Source organism: Parus major, chromosome 1A, assembly GCF_001522545.3.
Source record: "Parus major isolate Abel chromosome 1A, Parus_major1.1, whole genome shotgun sequence".
Classification (NCBI taxonomy): domain Eukaryota; kingdom Metazoa; phylum Chordata; class Aves; order Passeriformes; family Paridae; genus Parus; species Parus major.
The window spans coordinates 23,427,676-23,441,582 of record NC_031773.1 but is presented as its reverse complement, the minus strand read 5'-3'; the positions used below and the strand labels follow the sequence as shown (position 1 = coordinate 23,441,582).

At 40.0% G+C, this 13,907-nt stretch overlaps 1 protein-coding gene across 1 annotated transcript; it reads left to right on the top strand.

Moving 5' to 3' along the window:
• The first annotated feature begins 1,794 nt into the window (after positions 1-1,794).
• CAV2 (caveolin 2) lies at positions 1,795-11,629 on the top strand. Its single transcript, XM_015629285.2, has 3 exons — positions 1,795-2,005; positions 2,132-2,319; positions 9,334-11,629. The coding sequence occupies exons 1-3, from the start codon at positions 1,853-1,855 to the stop codon at positions 9,482-9,484; spliced, it is 492 nt and encodes a 163-aa protein (XP_015484771.1). The 5' UTR covers positions 1,795-1,852; the 3' UTR covers positions 9,485-11,629.
• Positions 11,630-13,907: the final 2,278 nt, after the last annotated feature.

Sequence of the window (13,907 nt, the reverse complement as noted above, 5' to 3'; positions counted from 1 at the left end):
AATTAAATGGACACCACATTTTTCAATAAAAATACACATTAGTTAGAGACTAAATGTAACTTTTTTTTTTCAAAGACAGATATGAAAACATTTTTGCCAAGTTTTTGCTCTCCAAAAATCTGTTTGTGAACTGAGATGTTTCCCCTTATGCTGCACTTCACACCTCAGAGGAGTTGCAAGGTGTATTTTCATAATCCTACTCCAAACTAGTTCCTAAAAGTCCTTTTCCAATAATGTGTATAAAAACAGTAATAAAACTACTGAGCCTACCACAGCCTTGCTTCCTTTTTAGGATGCCCATGGCACAGCTTTTCAGGAGCACCAAATGCAAATTTTTATGCCTAACCCAAGCAGCTATGAGAAACCTGACAAATGCCTTTGGACGGCATCCAGGTCCCTGTATCAGTAGACCAAAAAAATAACAGTTTCTGGACAGAAGCACCCTGAAGCGTAGGGCTGAACCTCAACTCTAATTTTTTTTTTTTATTATTCTTCTCACTCATGGAGCAAAGAGGGATGGAGGAAGGCAGGAGGGGTGAGGGGAAGCAGGGTAGAAATGCAGCTCATAAGTATGTCTTGAGTCATCACGCTGTTTCTTTGCTTGCCTTTGAACCTATTGTAAACTCGTATTTGCAGGCTTTCTAGACCTAGTCCAAAACATTTATGTGAGGTCAGTATCACTAAGCTGACTAGAATTGGAGAAAAACCCCATCAATACGAGTTACACCACATAAAAGTTGCAAAACTTTCCTGCAGAAGTTTCCAACAATAGCAATGGAGTATGAACAGAGCATTGTAATAGGTGATTTCCTATGCAAATTTTGTATAGTTGTTTTTATATCATTTTCTTGTGACCTTTTTAAAGCTTAAAGGTCTCTTTAGCTTAAGGTAGTGGTGAAAGTTAAAGGAAATTAAAATTAGCAACTTCCTCTTTAATTTAACAGGCCTGGATGATTGATTAATAATATCACTTCTCTCCGAGACTGACAGGCAACTGTGGTTATTGAATGCAGCAAGAATTAACTCCTGGCAGCTCATGGGATCACTCTGCGTATCAGTATTATCAGGTACTTTTAGCAGTCATTACAATAATTTAGTGACTTCACACAGATCACTCTTTGGTTTAAAACATGTTCTCGAATAAAACAGAGGAAATCATTTGTACGGACTGAAGCTAAAACCCAAAGAAAGCATGAAAATACTTGTAATGACAGATGCAGTATTTTATTGCAGCAAAAATTAGGCAATTTAAGCAGCACGAGTCAAGTAAATTCCGCTGGAGTGTGACGGGCCAGTGAGGCCGGACACGGGAACCTCGGTGGGCAGTGGCGACTCACCTCTCCTCCCCCCTTCTTTCCCTGTTTCCCCTACAGCTGCAAACGGGGCACAGACACGGCCCAGCATGGCCCGGAGGACAATCCCCTCCGCTTTTTGTTTCTGCTGTTGCGATGCCACAAACGCTGACAAAGGCCAGTGGGGCGGGAGGCCGTGGTGACAGCCGGGTACCGCAGGCGAACGGGGAAACCCAGCGCGGCCGGGGCAGCCTGCCGGGATAGCTCAGGGCCCGGCGGGAGGGCTCAGGGCCCGGCGGGAGGGTTCAGGGCCCGCCGGGGGTGGTTCAGGGCCCGCCGGGGGTGGTTCAGAGCCCGCTAAGCGGCTGACAAGGCGAGGAGCACCCTGAGCCCGGCCCGCGGCTCCCTGGGCTCGACGGAGCTGCCGCTGCCGACCCCGGCGCGGCCCGCGGGGCGTGTCCCCGGCAGCCCCGCTCCGCCCCGGCCTGGCCCGGCCCGGCGGGGCAGCGGCGGCGGCGGCGGACGGGGCAGGGCCGGAGCCGCGCAGCGGCGGCAGCGCCATGGGGCTGGAGACGGAGAAGGTGGACACCCGCATCTTCATGGACGACGACGACAACTTCCCGCGGAGCGGCGGCCCCGCGCTGTCGGAGGCAGAGAAGTGCGCGGAGGACGAGCTGGACCGCGACCCCCACGGGCTGAACTCCCACCTGCAGGTGCGGGCCGGGCCGGGCCGGGGCGGGCGGGGCCGGGGCCGGGGCTCGGGTCCTCGGAGAGGGGCGTCCCCGGCGGGCTCCCCGCGCCTCAGCTCCCCGTGACGGTAGAGCCTCCTCTTGTTCCAGCTGGGGTTCGAGGATGTGATCGCGGAGCCCGAGCTCACCCACTCCTTCGACAAGGTCTGGATCTGCAGCCACGCTCTGTTTGAGCTCAGCAAGTACGTGATCTACAAGGTCCTGACTCTGGTCCTCGCCATACCGCTGGCCCTGGTTGTGGGGATCGTCTTCGCGACGCTCAGCTGCCTCCACATCTGGTAAGCGCCTGCTGTGTCCGGCGGAGCCTGGGCTCTGCCGACAGCTCCGCAGAACTCCTCTACTCTAGCACTCATTACTGCCCAGCCGCCCATCGCCGACCTTACACCGGTAGTCAGATCAGCTAATATTAACTACTTTATTTCTAAGGGGACAGAAAGGGAAACAGTGTTTTTTCTGTGACTCAGTTCCCTGCCTTGGCTTTACCAGCGGTCTGTCATGACTGTGTAAGCTCTTTGGGGCAGAGAGCCTGTATTCCCGCTTGGATGGTACCTACAGCAATGCATTCCAGCTTTGGCTGGCTTCTGGAGTGATAATAGTGACTGAATTTGTTTTTTAAACTGAAGTGCAGAATTGGTTCAAACGTGTACTTTAAATGAATTATCTAGGCAGAAGTATTACTAACACCTGAAGTTATTACTAACTTCTTAGTACTGTTACCTCTCATTTTTTCCCTCACAGACTGAAGAAAGCTTTTGAGGGCCCATCTGCCTCTATGTTACTGCCATAAAATATAGTGCCAGTACCTTGCACCTGGTACATAGCTATCTCTAGATGCAGTGCTCCAAGATCCTTCCACCTAAGCAAAATACCCTGCTGATCTCGGGAAAGGCTGCTTCTGGCCATGGCAAAAGTTCGTAGGCAAATACACTGGCCATCCATGTCACACCAAACCTGTGCACTTTAAGCATAATATACTCACAGAATATCAGGAGGAGTACTCTGAGACCAGAAAGGGAGATGATGGTGCAGAAGGAAGAAAGGCAGGGAGAATAATGAGGTTGAAAAAAAACTTGACAATCCAAAAGGCTGTAGAGGAAGGGGTGAATGCAGTTTATTGACATTATTTCTGCAAAGCAGGGTTGTCTGTATACATGAGTTTGGGGTTTGTCAAGGAAAACAGAATACAGAAACTGGAAGTGAACTCAAAACCCTAGGAATACACTGATTATCTGAACCTGTGGTAGCAATCTCATGGGTGCAGATTTCAGTTTTTGAAAGTGCGATGGAAGCTTGTGTTGGTGATGTTTGTCAGGCCACTTTTTAAACTGATTAACTTGAATTTTGGAGCATAGTGTTTACATAATATCCAGAGGAGTTGCAGTGCAGTTTAGAGATGCCCACTTGTTACATCTCTTGTTCCCAAATTGTTACAAACAAGCAGTGCATAGGCATAGCATTGCCCAGATTTTTAGATCTGTCAGCTGTCACTGTGCCATTGTGTGCAGTGTGACTGCAAAAGGATATGGTGAGTATATATAGTTTTACAGCAGTGAAATATCTGTGAAAAAATTCATCAATGCCAAATTCATCAAAACTGTAGTACTTTTTTTGTGCTTCAGAAGGATCTTGTGTCTGGATTTCACAGAATGGATACTGAGTTTCACTGATCCAGGACTCAGAGGTCAGTTGCTATTTATGCACGTAGTCCCTAGTGACTATCTCAGGAACTGTGGGTTCCCAGTACATGTGAAATAGGACTGTCTGAATGTAGCACTTTATTTTAAAAGTTTCTCTCAACCTTCTGTGAACACACTTGCTTCCCCAACAAATCATTTTCTTTGCCCAGGTTCACTGTCAACATAGAATTGATCTTTTTGTTTTGATCTTCCTTGCACCTGGGATGGATGTGAAAGAACCATGTAACTCAGTAGTGGTATCTGCATCCCCTTGGACTCCATCCAGTGTCACCATCCAAAGGCAATAAAGCCTCATATTCCCACAGACTCAAGCTGGATTTGTTCCAACACAAAGGTGGAACACACTGAGACTAAGCTGGCATCTCTGCCATCATGTTCCAAATATCACACGAGTGAGGAGTTCAACATTTCTGCATTTGAAAGGGCATTGCAAAAGCAGTGCATGTTTAGAGGCCCTAAACATAGGGTCCTAGTTCCCTTGTAGGCCCATTGGGTCTGGAAAAAAAACAAAAAACCAAGAGTAACTCATTGTTTTGTACACCAAGGAAAGGGAATTCCATTATAACTCTGTCTTCAGCTGTTTAAATGTCATGGGAAATCCCTGGGGCAAGCCCTCCCAGAAGTCTGCCACACAGAGTCTCTGTGCTTCACTTTTATCATCCAAACCAGTGAGGAAATGATGTTGATGTGTTGTAAAGGAGCCTTTCCTGGGGCAAAATTCAAAAGTGTTTCAACAACTTCTGGAGGTGCTCAAGCAGAAAGCTGTTGATGCCACACATGTTGCAGTTTCATCAGCATGTTAAAAATCTACATAAGCCTTACTCAGCATTTCTATGGTCAAGGGCACCTTGTGAATTTCCCCCATTACACCTGATAGTAAATGTTGTCTTTCACCTGCAAAAAAGAAAGCTGAGTATGAAATATATAGTAATACACTTAATTTTCATTTTTAACCATAAAGATGAAGCATACTATGTTCCCAAACTGGCTGAAATGATGGGCTGAAACAGGGCCAGCAAGAGGGCTGGTGGTCTACATACAAGCCAGTTCAAGGAAGTCAACTTCACATTTTTCCTTTACTGATGACTGTCATTCTCACTACAGAGTATACAGGCCACACTGAGTTGTAACCTCTTTCTGTGAAATTAGCAAGCTTTTAAATATGTCCTCAGATTGTAGCTCTTAAGGTTATCGATTTTTGAATATGAATAGAACACTTCTTTCAGGACGCTCATTAAATATTGTTATATTTCCTGTAGATCAGCCATGGATTCTTGTTCCAAGCCACATGTTTGCCACCTCTTGGAAATGAACACTTGAATTTCATATATGCGTTTTTGTAGTCTTATCAGAATAGTGTTCTGGTACATTGCATATTTACACTAAGAATCAGCGATCCACGACTTGAGTCTTGGATCTGAGATGGGCTCACTCAGTTCTCTAGTCATCATCAGCTAAAGCAGTAGGTATTCACAGCACTTCTCCTCTTGAGCTTCCATTCACAGTGCTAAGATAGAGCCACAGATTTACATGAAAAGTAGATATGGACATACATTATTTCTTACCTTTTTGTATTCCACAACTTCATTTACATAACTGCTATCATATTCAACCATATGTCCCTACTGACTGCTTGAAATCAAAATAAATTACACTACAGGTAGGAAGGCCTACCTTGTAGTCTGGTGGTGCTGCCTTGGTTCTTCTTCTTTGATGTCCAGTACATATCCCTTGGTTTAGGAAAAGGAAGTATGTGGATGTCGTCTTGCTTCTTCTGTAGTTGTTTTACCTTTTCCAGTCTACCCAGGTCCTGGAACACATAATATTTAATTTTAATGCACTTCAAATACTGTGTATGAGTCATGAAAGGCTTTGGTGGTTAGCCATTGTCTCACTTGTCCCAATGCTTATGTCGGAATGTCCCAATTCTGTCCCAAGAATCAGTCGCTGATCTACAAGAAATATAACAATTCTGCCTGAGTCCCCTGAAAAACCAGAAGTGTTCTATCCATGTTCAAAAATCAATAACCTTAAGAGCTACAATCTGAGGACATATTTAAAAGCATGCAACAAGAATCTGTACATCTACTAGGTAATTTTTAGCCATCTTTTCACTTTTTGTACTGTAGAGCTATACAAGACTTTTCACAATCATGATGTGGTACATGGAATTAGGTAAATTAAGCACAGAAACATAGAGCATTTGAAAAATAGCATTATGACATGTCTGAGATTACATTTTGAAAAACATTACAGGAGAAGGTGTGATTCTTCACTTTGAAGCTGGAATCTGAATTAACGGTGCATGACTGTTCCAACATTGTTGCCCAAGTCTGTGAAAAGTTGATTCTCATTATTAGTGGGAATTAAACTCTGCTCTGCCATTTCCAAGAGGTGTTTGGTTCTTGACAATGTTTGTTCAGGGCTTAGCAAGAAGAAAAACTAATATGAGTTAGTTTCTCACAAAAGTGAGAAACTTTGAGAGGTATAATTTTGTCGGTATCATGCCTTGAACAGAATAAAGAGAAAATAGAATAGGAGGGGGGAAAAAATGGGGTAATTTGCACTTTTCAATTCAACAGTTCCCAAAAGACACAATTCATGCCACTTGGTCAAAGGAAAAGTATTTTATAAAATATATATGTAGCAAGATTCAATGAGAGGTCATACAGGTAGCTGTCTTCAGTTTAGATGACAAATTCAACAGACCTTTAATTTTCTTCCCAGTGCTGTACTACATGGTAAAACTAGTAGTAGTACCAATATGGCATCAGTGTTGATATCCTTGGGATATGCTACTTTAATTTTACTGTTAGACATTACTCAATGTCATGTAAGGTAGTTGCCATGTCTGTGAACAAAAGTGCAGATCAGGATAAAAACACAGCAAAGGATGGGTATGTTATATTTGTCAGGTCACAAAAACAAACACATGGCTTCTAATGGCGTTTGATTATTTATTTTTAAGTGTGAGTGGTCACTCCACAGAAAGCACACTGCACCCTCTGGTAACCTGGAAATATCACACTGTTGGATAAGATATCCTGTGCAGAACAGGATGCAGACTTGTACACATGTAAATACATATGTATGTACACACACTCACATAATCTAAAACTTAGAAAATACCTTTTATGATTCTCCTTGGTGTTAAGGATTTTCTCCTCTGAGGAAAGATGTTTGAGTAATTGTTCTATAAGTAGATGAACTTTTATTTTAAAATTGAAATTTACATTAATTAGCTTTAGTTGCTAATCATGTCTCATGTATCCTCCTATGGATTTAGCCTACATTGGATTTTGCATGCATTTACCATAAGTAAAAAAAAAAATTATCACCAGTGCTAAAAGTTTATAAAACATTACCAAAACATTTTACTGTCCCTTTTGCTGAAAATTATCAAAATAGGTTGAGTTCCAGTACTGTGTGAATGACCTCTACACCAATTTCAAATATTATGATCACTGCTTCTCCAGCCTTCTACATCTTTCTGTGAATCTTCTGCATACTGTGGTATTTGTTTAGTTTGTGTTTTGTGTGATCCTGTCAACAGAGGATTCAAAAGAAATTGTCTTTTCTGCTTCTTTCCAGTTCAGTTAAATTTTTTTTAAAAAACTGGCCAAGTGAATTATAGATGGTAGCAAAGAGCAATTACATACTCCTTATAAACTATCTGAAATGGAAAAAGAGGTGAATTAAGCACAAACAGAATAGCCATTTCTGGAACTTTCCCTGTGTTGCTTTGAAAAATAGCATTTATTTTTTTTTTCCTTTAATTATTGATGTTTATCAGCTGAATTCTAACAGGTTAAGGCCTAATTTTTTACTCTATAATAACCAGCTATTCTATATGCAGTGGTATCATAGGAGGTTATAAACACATAGTTTACAGGGTTCAGTTTAAAACTAGAGGCACACTATTCCAGTAATGCTCACAGTCCTATATGGGGTGTTTCAGCAGAGACAAAAGAGAAGGTTTTAGAAAAACTATTCTTGTTTAAATCCATCTGGGCTAGCTTTGAGTAGAGCATTGACGTTCTAGTATATGGCTTGCTTTGTATGACAAAAGCTGTTAGCCAAACACTGAAAGTAATTAATTTTGATACTGTACATTTGTAACCTTCAACATTTTTTAAATGAGGTAGATTTCTTCTACTTTGTTAATCTGAGGAGTATGCACTGTAAATACACAGCACCTTTTTTTCCATATTTACAATGAAATATTAAATTATGTATTTTCTGTCATTCCAATAAAAGTCAGTGAAAGTTCTGCAGTGGAATAATGTAAATGCAAGATTTGGAACTTGAATTCTGAATGCAACAGTAAAGTAAAACAGAGTTTATTATCTTTGTCAAAGGAATATGTAGCTTCTTTTACCTAATTTAGAAAGCAAATATGTTCAGTATGGCAGAGAGATTTTTCTAAAACCTTGCACTAGTAGAACTTCAGTATTATTTATGTATACATTTAGTTTGTCTGCCCCCAAGTAAGAACAGCTTAGTGAAATGACCAGAGGTTTAGGCCAGTAAATGATTAAGGAAGGAGAATAACTTAAAATAGTGTGGTCAGTTATCACATATCTACTGGCCCTCCTGAGCTGCCCATATGTGCACTTCTGGCACTCCTCCACTGTTAGCATGCTTGGCTCAAGCCACCAGTAATGGCATTGCTTTGGAATTGGTACCCATGGAAAGCAATCCCCAGATGCTTGCCAATGCTCAGGAGATGAAAGCACAATGCTTTCTAGTATGCACCCTGAGTGAATGAAAAGATCTTTTCTGCTGATGAAGAGTTCTGACCATACTCTAATGTTAATATCTGACCCACAAATTAAGAACTTTACAGGATCAGCCCATTTTTCTGACATGCCGTGTACCTGTATTGTAATAATATGATGCAACTGGATATTGCCTTCCTTTTTCTGTTTTACTGTAGCATCTTGTAGCAGGGATAGGTAGGAATGAGACACCTATGGTGTGATGTGCATGTGTGCCTGTGCACCTGTGTGTGCCTGCAAGACAGACAAATACAGGAAACACCAGAAGAGGCAGCAGAGCAAGGACAGATTGTAAAGGGTGTTGTTTCCAGTAAATCAAACTGGAGAACATGGTGTTTCTGTCAACCCTTAAGGACCCACATTCAGCTATGTGCACAGCACACAAGTCCTTTAGGAGATGACTGCTCTTTGGCCACGGCTGGTGGCAGCAGGGCTTCAACAGATCATGTACACCAGTCCTGCCAGGAGCAGGGAGAGACAGCAAAAGTTCATAATTCTAAATGGTATGTAAAGAAATTGCCAGTTAGCAAGCAGAGATACATTGAAAGAAAGCTGGTGTCTACACTCTCATGTTGTATATAAATGATTATGGCCAGAGGACCACATGCATATACAGGTGAGAGGCCTTGAGCAAAACAAAGTTGATGGAAAATGACTGCAAGTGAGTAAACTTGCTTACATATTTATATTTATATTTTAAAGTTATAAAAATTAAAGAACCACTTCTCTTCCATAAGATGTCACACTTGTGTTTCATTATCCTGATTTCCCTATACTGCAGCACCAATCTTCAAATCTTTTGTTTTCTCTTTTACAGGGTTGTGGTGCCTTTTGTGAAAACCTGTCTCATGGTCCTGCCTTCAGTGCAAACTGTATGGAAGAGCCTGACAGATGTTTTTGTTGTACCATTCTTTCAGAGTCTAGGCCGGTGCTTTGCCATGGTTAATATACGCCTGGACCAAGAGTAAACATCAGAGATGTGACACTGCTGTAGCTGTAGCTGGTGTTATACTTCTTTGCTAACCTAACATTCAAGTACTTACAATTCATTCCAAACTGTTAAATTACAATGGCTGGTTTAAGTGGGAACATGCTGTTTTTATTAAAATTCATTTATTATCAGGGAGATCCATTTAAGAATTAGTAGACAGTTTTCATAGCTCACTATTTTAACAGCAGAGTGATTGTGGAGTATATTGGCAACACTTTATTTTAATGGTAGGTTGATTGGTAGATTACAGGAGAATTCTCATGGAGGATTAAAAGCCACCACAGTGATAATGACTGGTGTTACTACTATAAATAAATCAATGAATAGTCTGTGATACCTTACACAAAACTGATCTCTAGGGTTTCACATTGACTTCACTGCTGTTCCACCAGGGATCATTTTTGGCCTTGCTATGCAGAATGATAAACCCAGTCCTCTGTTATCAGCAGTTAAAGTGAATGTGACTCACTGCATAAACATACAGGGAAAGGAACTGTTGTGTAATCCTCCCATACTGGGGGAGAAGCTCCCTAGAAATTTATCCCTTAAAATAAGGTGTTAGCTAATGATCTGTAACATTAGCTAATCTGTATATTTTATTTAATGAGAGATTAACTTTGCTGTATATTTTGTACCTTTGTAAATGACAGTTGATGAGGTTTTTATGAAGCATAGGTTCTCTAGTATTTGAATTCTAACCAACTTATTAAGCATCAAGAGTGAGACAGTGCAAAAATTACTTTAGATAACTTAAATTTCCTTTTCTAAATTAAGTAGATTTTGAGTGTTGCTGTGCAATTCTAATATATTAATTATATATGATAGTGTGTAAAAGCAAAGATTATGAGTGTTTTCATACACAATTATGCAAAAGACTTGGAAATATCTGTTTATGAGAAATGGTTTTTATTAAAAATTGTGTGTAATAAATGCTACCCTGCCTATTTCTGTATATTATTAGGGTGAACATTGTGATATTTAAAACAATAGACCCTATCCTAGCACTTTAACTAGGTAGCAAGCTCTCATAGAAGGCGAGTGTACTCAGTATCCTTGTCTAATTCTCCTAACCGATTGACTTGACTCCCTATATTGCTTATTTACTATTTCAAAGCTTAACCCCTGAAAAAGACACTTCCTTTCTTCTAATACACCTTCTAATTTTGATGCACCTAATATGAATTTTTAAGCCAGAATAACAGAATATGTGCAGAGGTACATTAAAATTACATTGGCCTTCTGGTGGGCTTATGCTGCTGTTTTATTTAAATACAGATGGTAAGTTCCAATTGTAAAATATTTGTATGATTTAGAATGTTATTTTCTAAAGTGATGTTTCAAATTTCTTATCAAACAAGAGGTATCTAATAAAATAATAAATATCAGCTGTTTCCCATTTTCAACTTCATTTCTTTTCAGGTTTGTCAGCTTTTAAACAGACTCTTAAAATGCCAAACAGCATAGAATACTATGCAGTTCTTCCAAAATACATGAGAGGTAAAGAAATGAATGAGTATCAATACAGTTCCACTATTATCAACTGCATTTAACGTATTTATAGTAGAAAATTGCATATCTTTTGGCAGTTAAGCCCATACAGAATGATTGCTTTCTCTGAAGTAGGTCTCTCTGCAGAATTTCAACATTCAAAATAATGCTTAATATTTTTACAGGCACATGCTTTATTTACAGATGAGCTGCAAAATTTTCCTTTTCTTGTCTGTTGGCCTATTAAAGCTACCTAACACTGTATATTCTTTGTATATTAAGAACATCTTTGTATATTAAAAGTATTTTTAGCATTTGTGTCATTTAGAAAGGGATTCATATGGCTTTAAAAAAACTGGATCTTAATGATTAGTGTCCATGGAAACTTCTCTTGTTCTTTTTTATTCTGCAAGAAGTTAGCTTGTTTTTCAGATGTGTTCTTCAAAATACCTTTCTTGTGTTAAAAATGGAAATAACTCTTTTGAAAATAAAAATTGGCCAGGGTAGGCTTGAACTCTTTTGAGAGTTATTTTCTTTTACAGCATCCAAGGAGTTTTACAAAGATATTTTCCACTGAAAAATATCCATTTGATGAATTAATTTAAAAGAGAAAAATAAAGTAAATCAATCAATACCAGTTCTTGTGTCTCAAAGGAGCCCTATAAAAGCCTAAGCTTTGAAGGAACCCAAGTCTGGATTTTAAGTTTGGAGAATGAGGCCATTCTCCAGAGAAAGATATATCATTTTATGGTATGCATTCCTGGATATGTGCATTCTAAATAGCTTACTGAAGTCAGCTGGCTCTAGCTACCACAGACAATTAAGTAGAATGGTTTGGTTAGTTCTTATTTTGATTCAGGCTTTTCATTGATTAGTTCTTTTCACCATTTCTCTAGCTGCTACAAGACTCAAGCAAGCTTGTAATTAAAGCTCTCAGTTTCTTAGCTATTTATAGCAATACCTTTCTCTGGAACAGGTGTGCCTATACTCTAAGAAAATACAAAGTGCACTCTTAGACTTTGGGTAAAATATTAGATGCTTGGCAAATACTCTTACTTTGTCCCTGAAAGGAGTGGAAGGAACTATAAATATTTACAGACTCTCCAATACTCAGGTGTGAATTTGCCCCAGGCAACTCTGGCTGGCAAGTATTCTCAGGATTTTATGGTTCTGACATACATCCTGAAGGTCTGGAACAGCATATACTGTGAATACCTCACAGCACTGTTGGACAACAGGGACTGAATGGGAACTGGCACTGAGCTGGGCTCATGATGTAGGAGCAGGTCTGTCTCAAATTTGTTTGAAATGAGTACAAACTGTCCCAGCTGATCCCTTAAAAGCAACTTAAAAATGAGAATTTAGGCAAGGGAGTCCAGAAACTGAGTCTCATTGTCTGCAACAAATGTAGGAAAAAATTTACACCCAATTCAGATTACTTTGATGCATTTTCATGTCTGTGGAATGGGGAAACTGTTACTGCTCATAACAAGAGTAGACTTTCCATCATCATGGTAGAGCTATTACATATAATAAGTGTGAGATGTTCTGATTCCAGTCTGTCTCTTGTTACTGTAGACATTAGGTCTACAACCATCTGCTGGAAACTCAGTTCTGACCTGCAAGATATTGTTTTTCATGAAGATCATAACACACAGAACTCACCCTGGATTTGTGTTTATGGTCTTCTTAATTTTAATTCACAGAGAAGTTTAACCTGCCTCCTTATGAGAGCTGTTTCCTAAAATGCTACTAATCTGATTCTGGAACTTTTATAATTGTATCTTATCTTTCACCACCCTAGTGGTTCACCATATAAATTTAAATAAATTCTTAATGGAAACTTTGATGTATTAGTAAAGGGGAAGCCTGTTCCCACCTATCCAAAAAGTTCACTTAAGCATTCACTGACTAAAAAGTTCAGAACATCCCTGCAGCTCTGGGACCTCAGACCACACACTTCTATTAAGTGGAAGCCAAAGAATGGTAAGTCCTTTATTTTCACAGGGTGTGATCATTCCCCCACCTGCAGAGATAAAACTATTGGTCTTATTAACTCTTAAAAAAAAATGGAAAAATACATCTGTTTGGGTTGTTTTTTTAAAATAAAAATGCAAATGGAACAAGGTCAAACACCAGACACTTTACCAGTGTTGTCTGATGTCTATGCTCATAAAAATTAGAGTTGAATGCCTCTAGAGATACTGAACCACCAGTTAGGCATTAAAATTACAGGTTATTTCTTCATGCAAGGATTTACAAATTAGGCTAATTAATAAAGGCTAATTGTAGCTTGGTGGCACTAATCTTCCTAAGCTTATTGCAACAAAAGGAAAATGTCTTCTGAGAGGCAATTCAGAGGAACTGAGATAGGTTCCTGCTTTGAATCATCCTCCAGAGAAAATAGTCTGTACTGATTAATGCAAAATATTGGGCTGGGCTTGGCTTGGCTTCTTTGCTCTGCTACATAAAAAGATGTATTTGCTGCAGAAATTGGGAAGGCCAATGGAAGCAAATAGAGTTTCATAAAAGTAGTGAGGCAGGTTCAACTTGATGCCAGGGGTGAGTGTCACCTGTGTTAGACTTTCAGTTTTGGTTGTTATATAGCTTCCACTTCCAACTGCAAGTGGGAGAAAGACAGACCCCTTCACATAGCACTGAATCAGATCCTACTTAAGACACTCATATGGGATAAAATACAGAGATTCACTTTAATTTCAAACCTTGAGGAAAGTTTGTCTATTTTTCTAACTGCCTCAGCTCAGTAAGAGCTGCCTTTTCATCCCATGTGCCTGATCTTGCTTTTTTATTTTACACTATTAGAACTATCACAATGATACAGCTAGGGTTTACCAGGCAATGCTTAGGTAGAGAAGCAGTGACCAAAAGCCCTTAAGGAGTGGGTATTTAGG

What these genes read in the sequence shown, in the direction of transcription:
- CAV2 (XM_015629285.2), top strand. Translation starts at nt 1,853, where the DNA reads ATGGGGCTGGAGACGGAGAAGGTGGACACCCGCATCTTCATGGACGAC. An exon ending in GGCTGAACTCCCACCTGCAG is followed by an intron (nt 2,006 to 2,131) that starts GTGCGGGCCGGG and finishes CTCTTGTTCCAG; the next exon opens with CTGGGGTTCGAGGATGTGAT. An exon ending in CTCAGCTGCCTCCACATCTG is followed by an intron (nt 2,320 to 9,333) that starts GTAAGCGCCTGC and finishes TCTCTTTTACAG; the next exon opens with GGTTGTGGTGCCTTTTGTGA.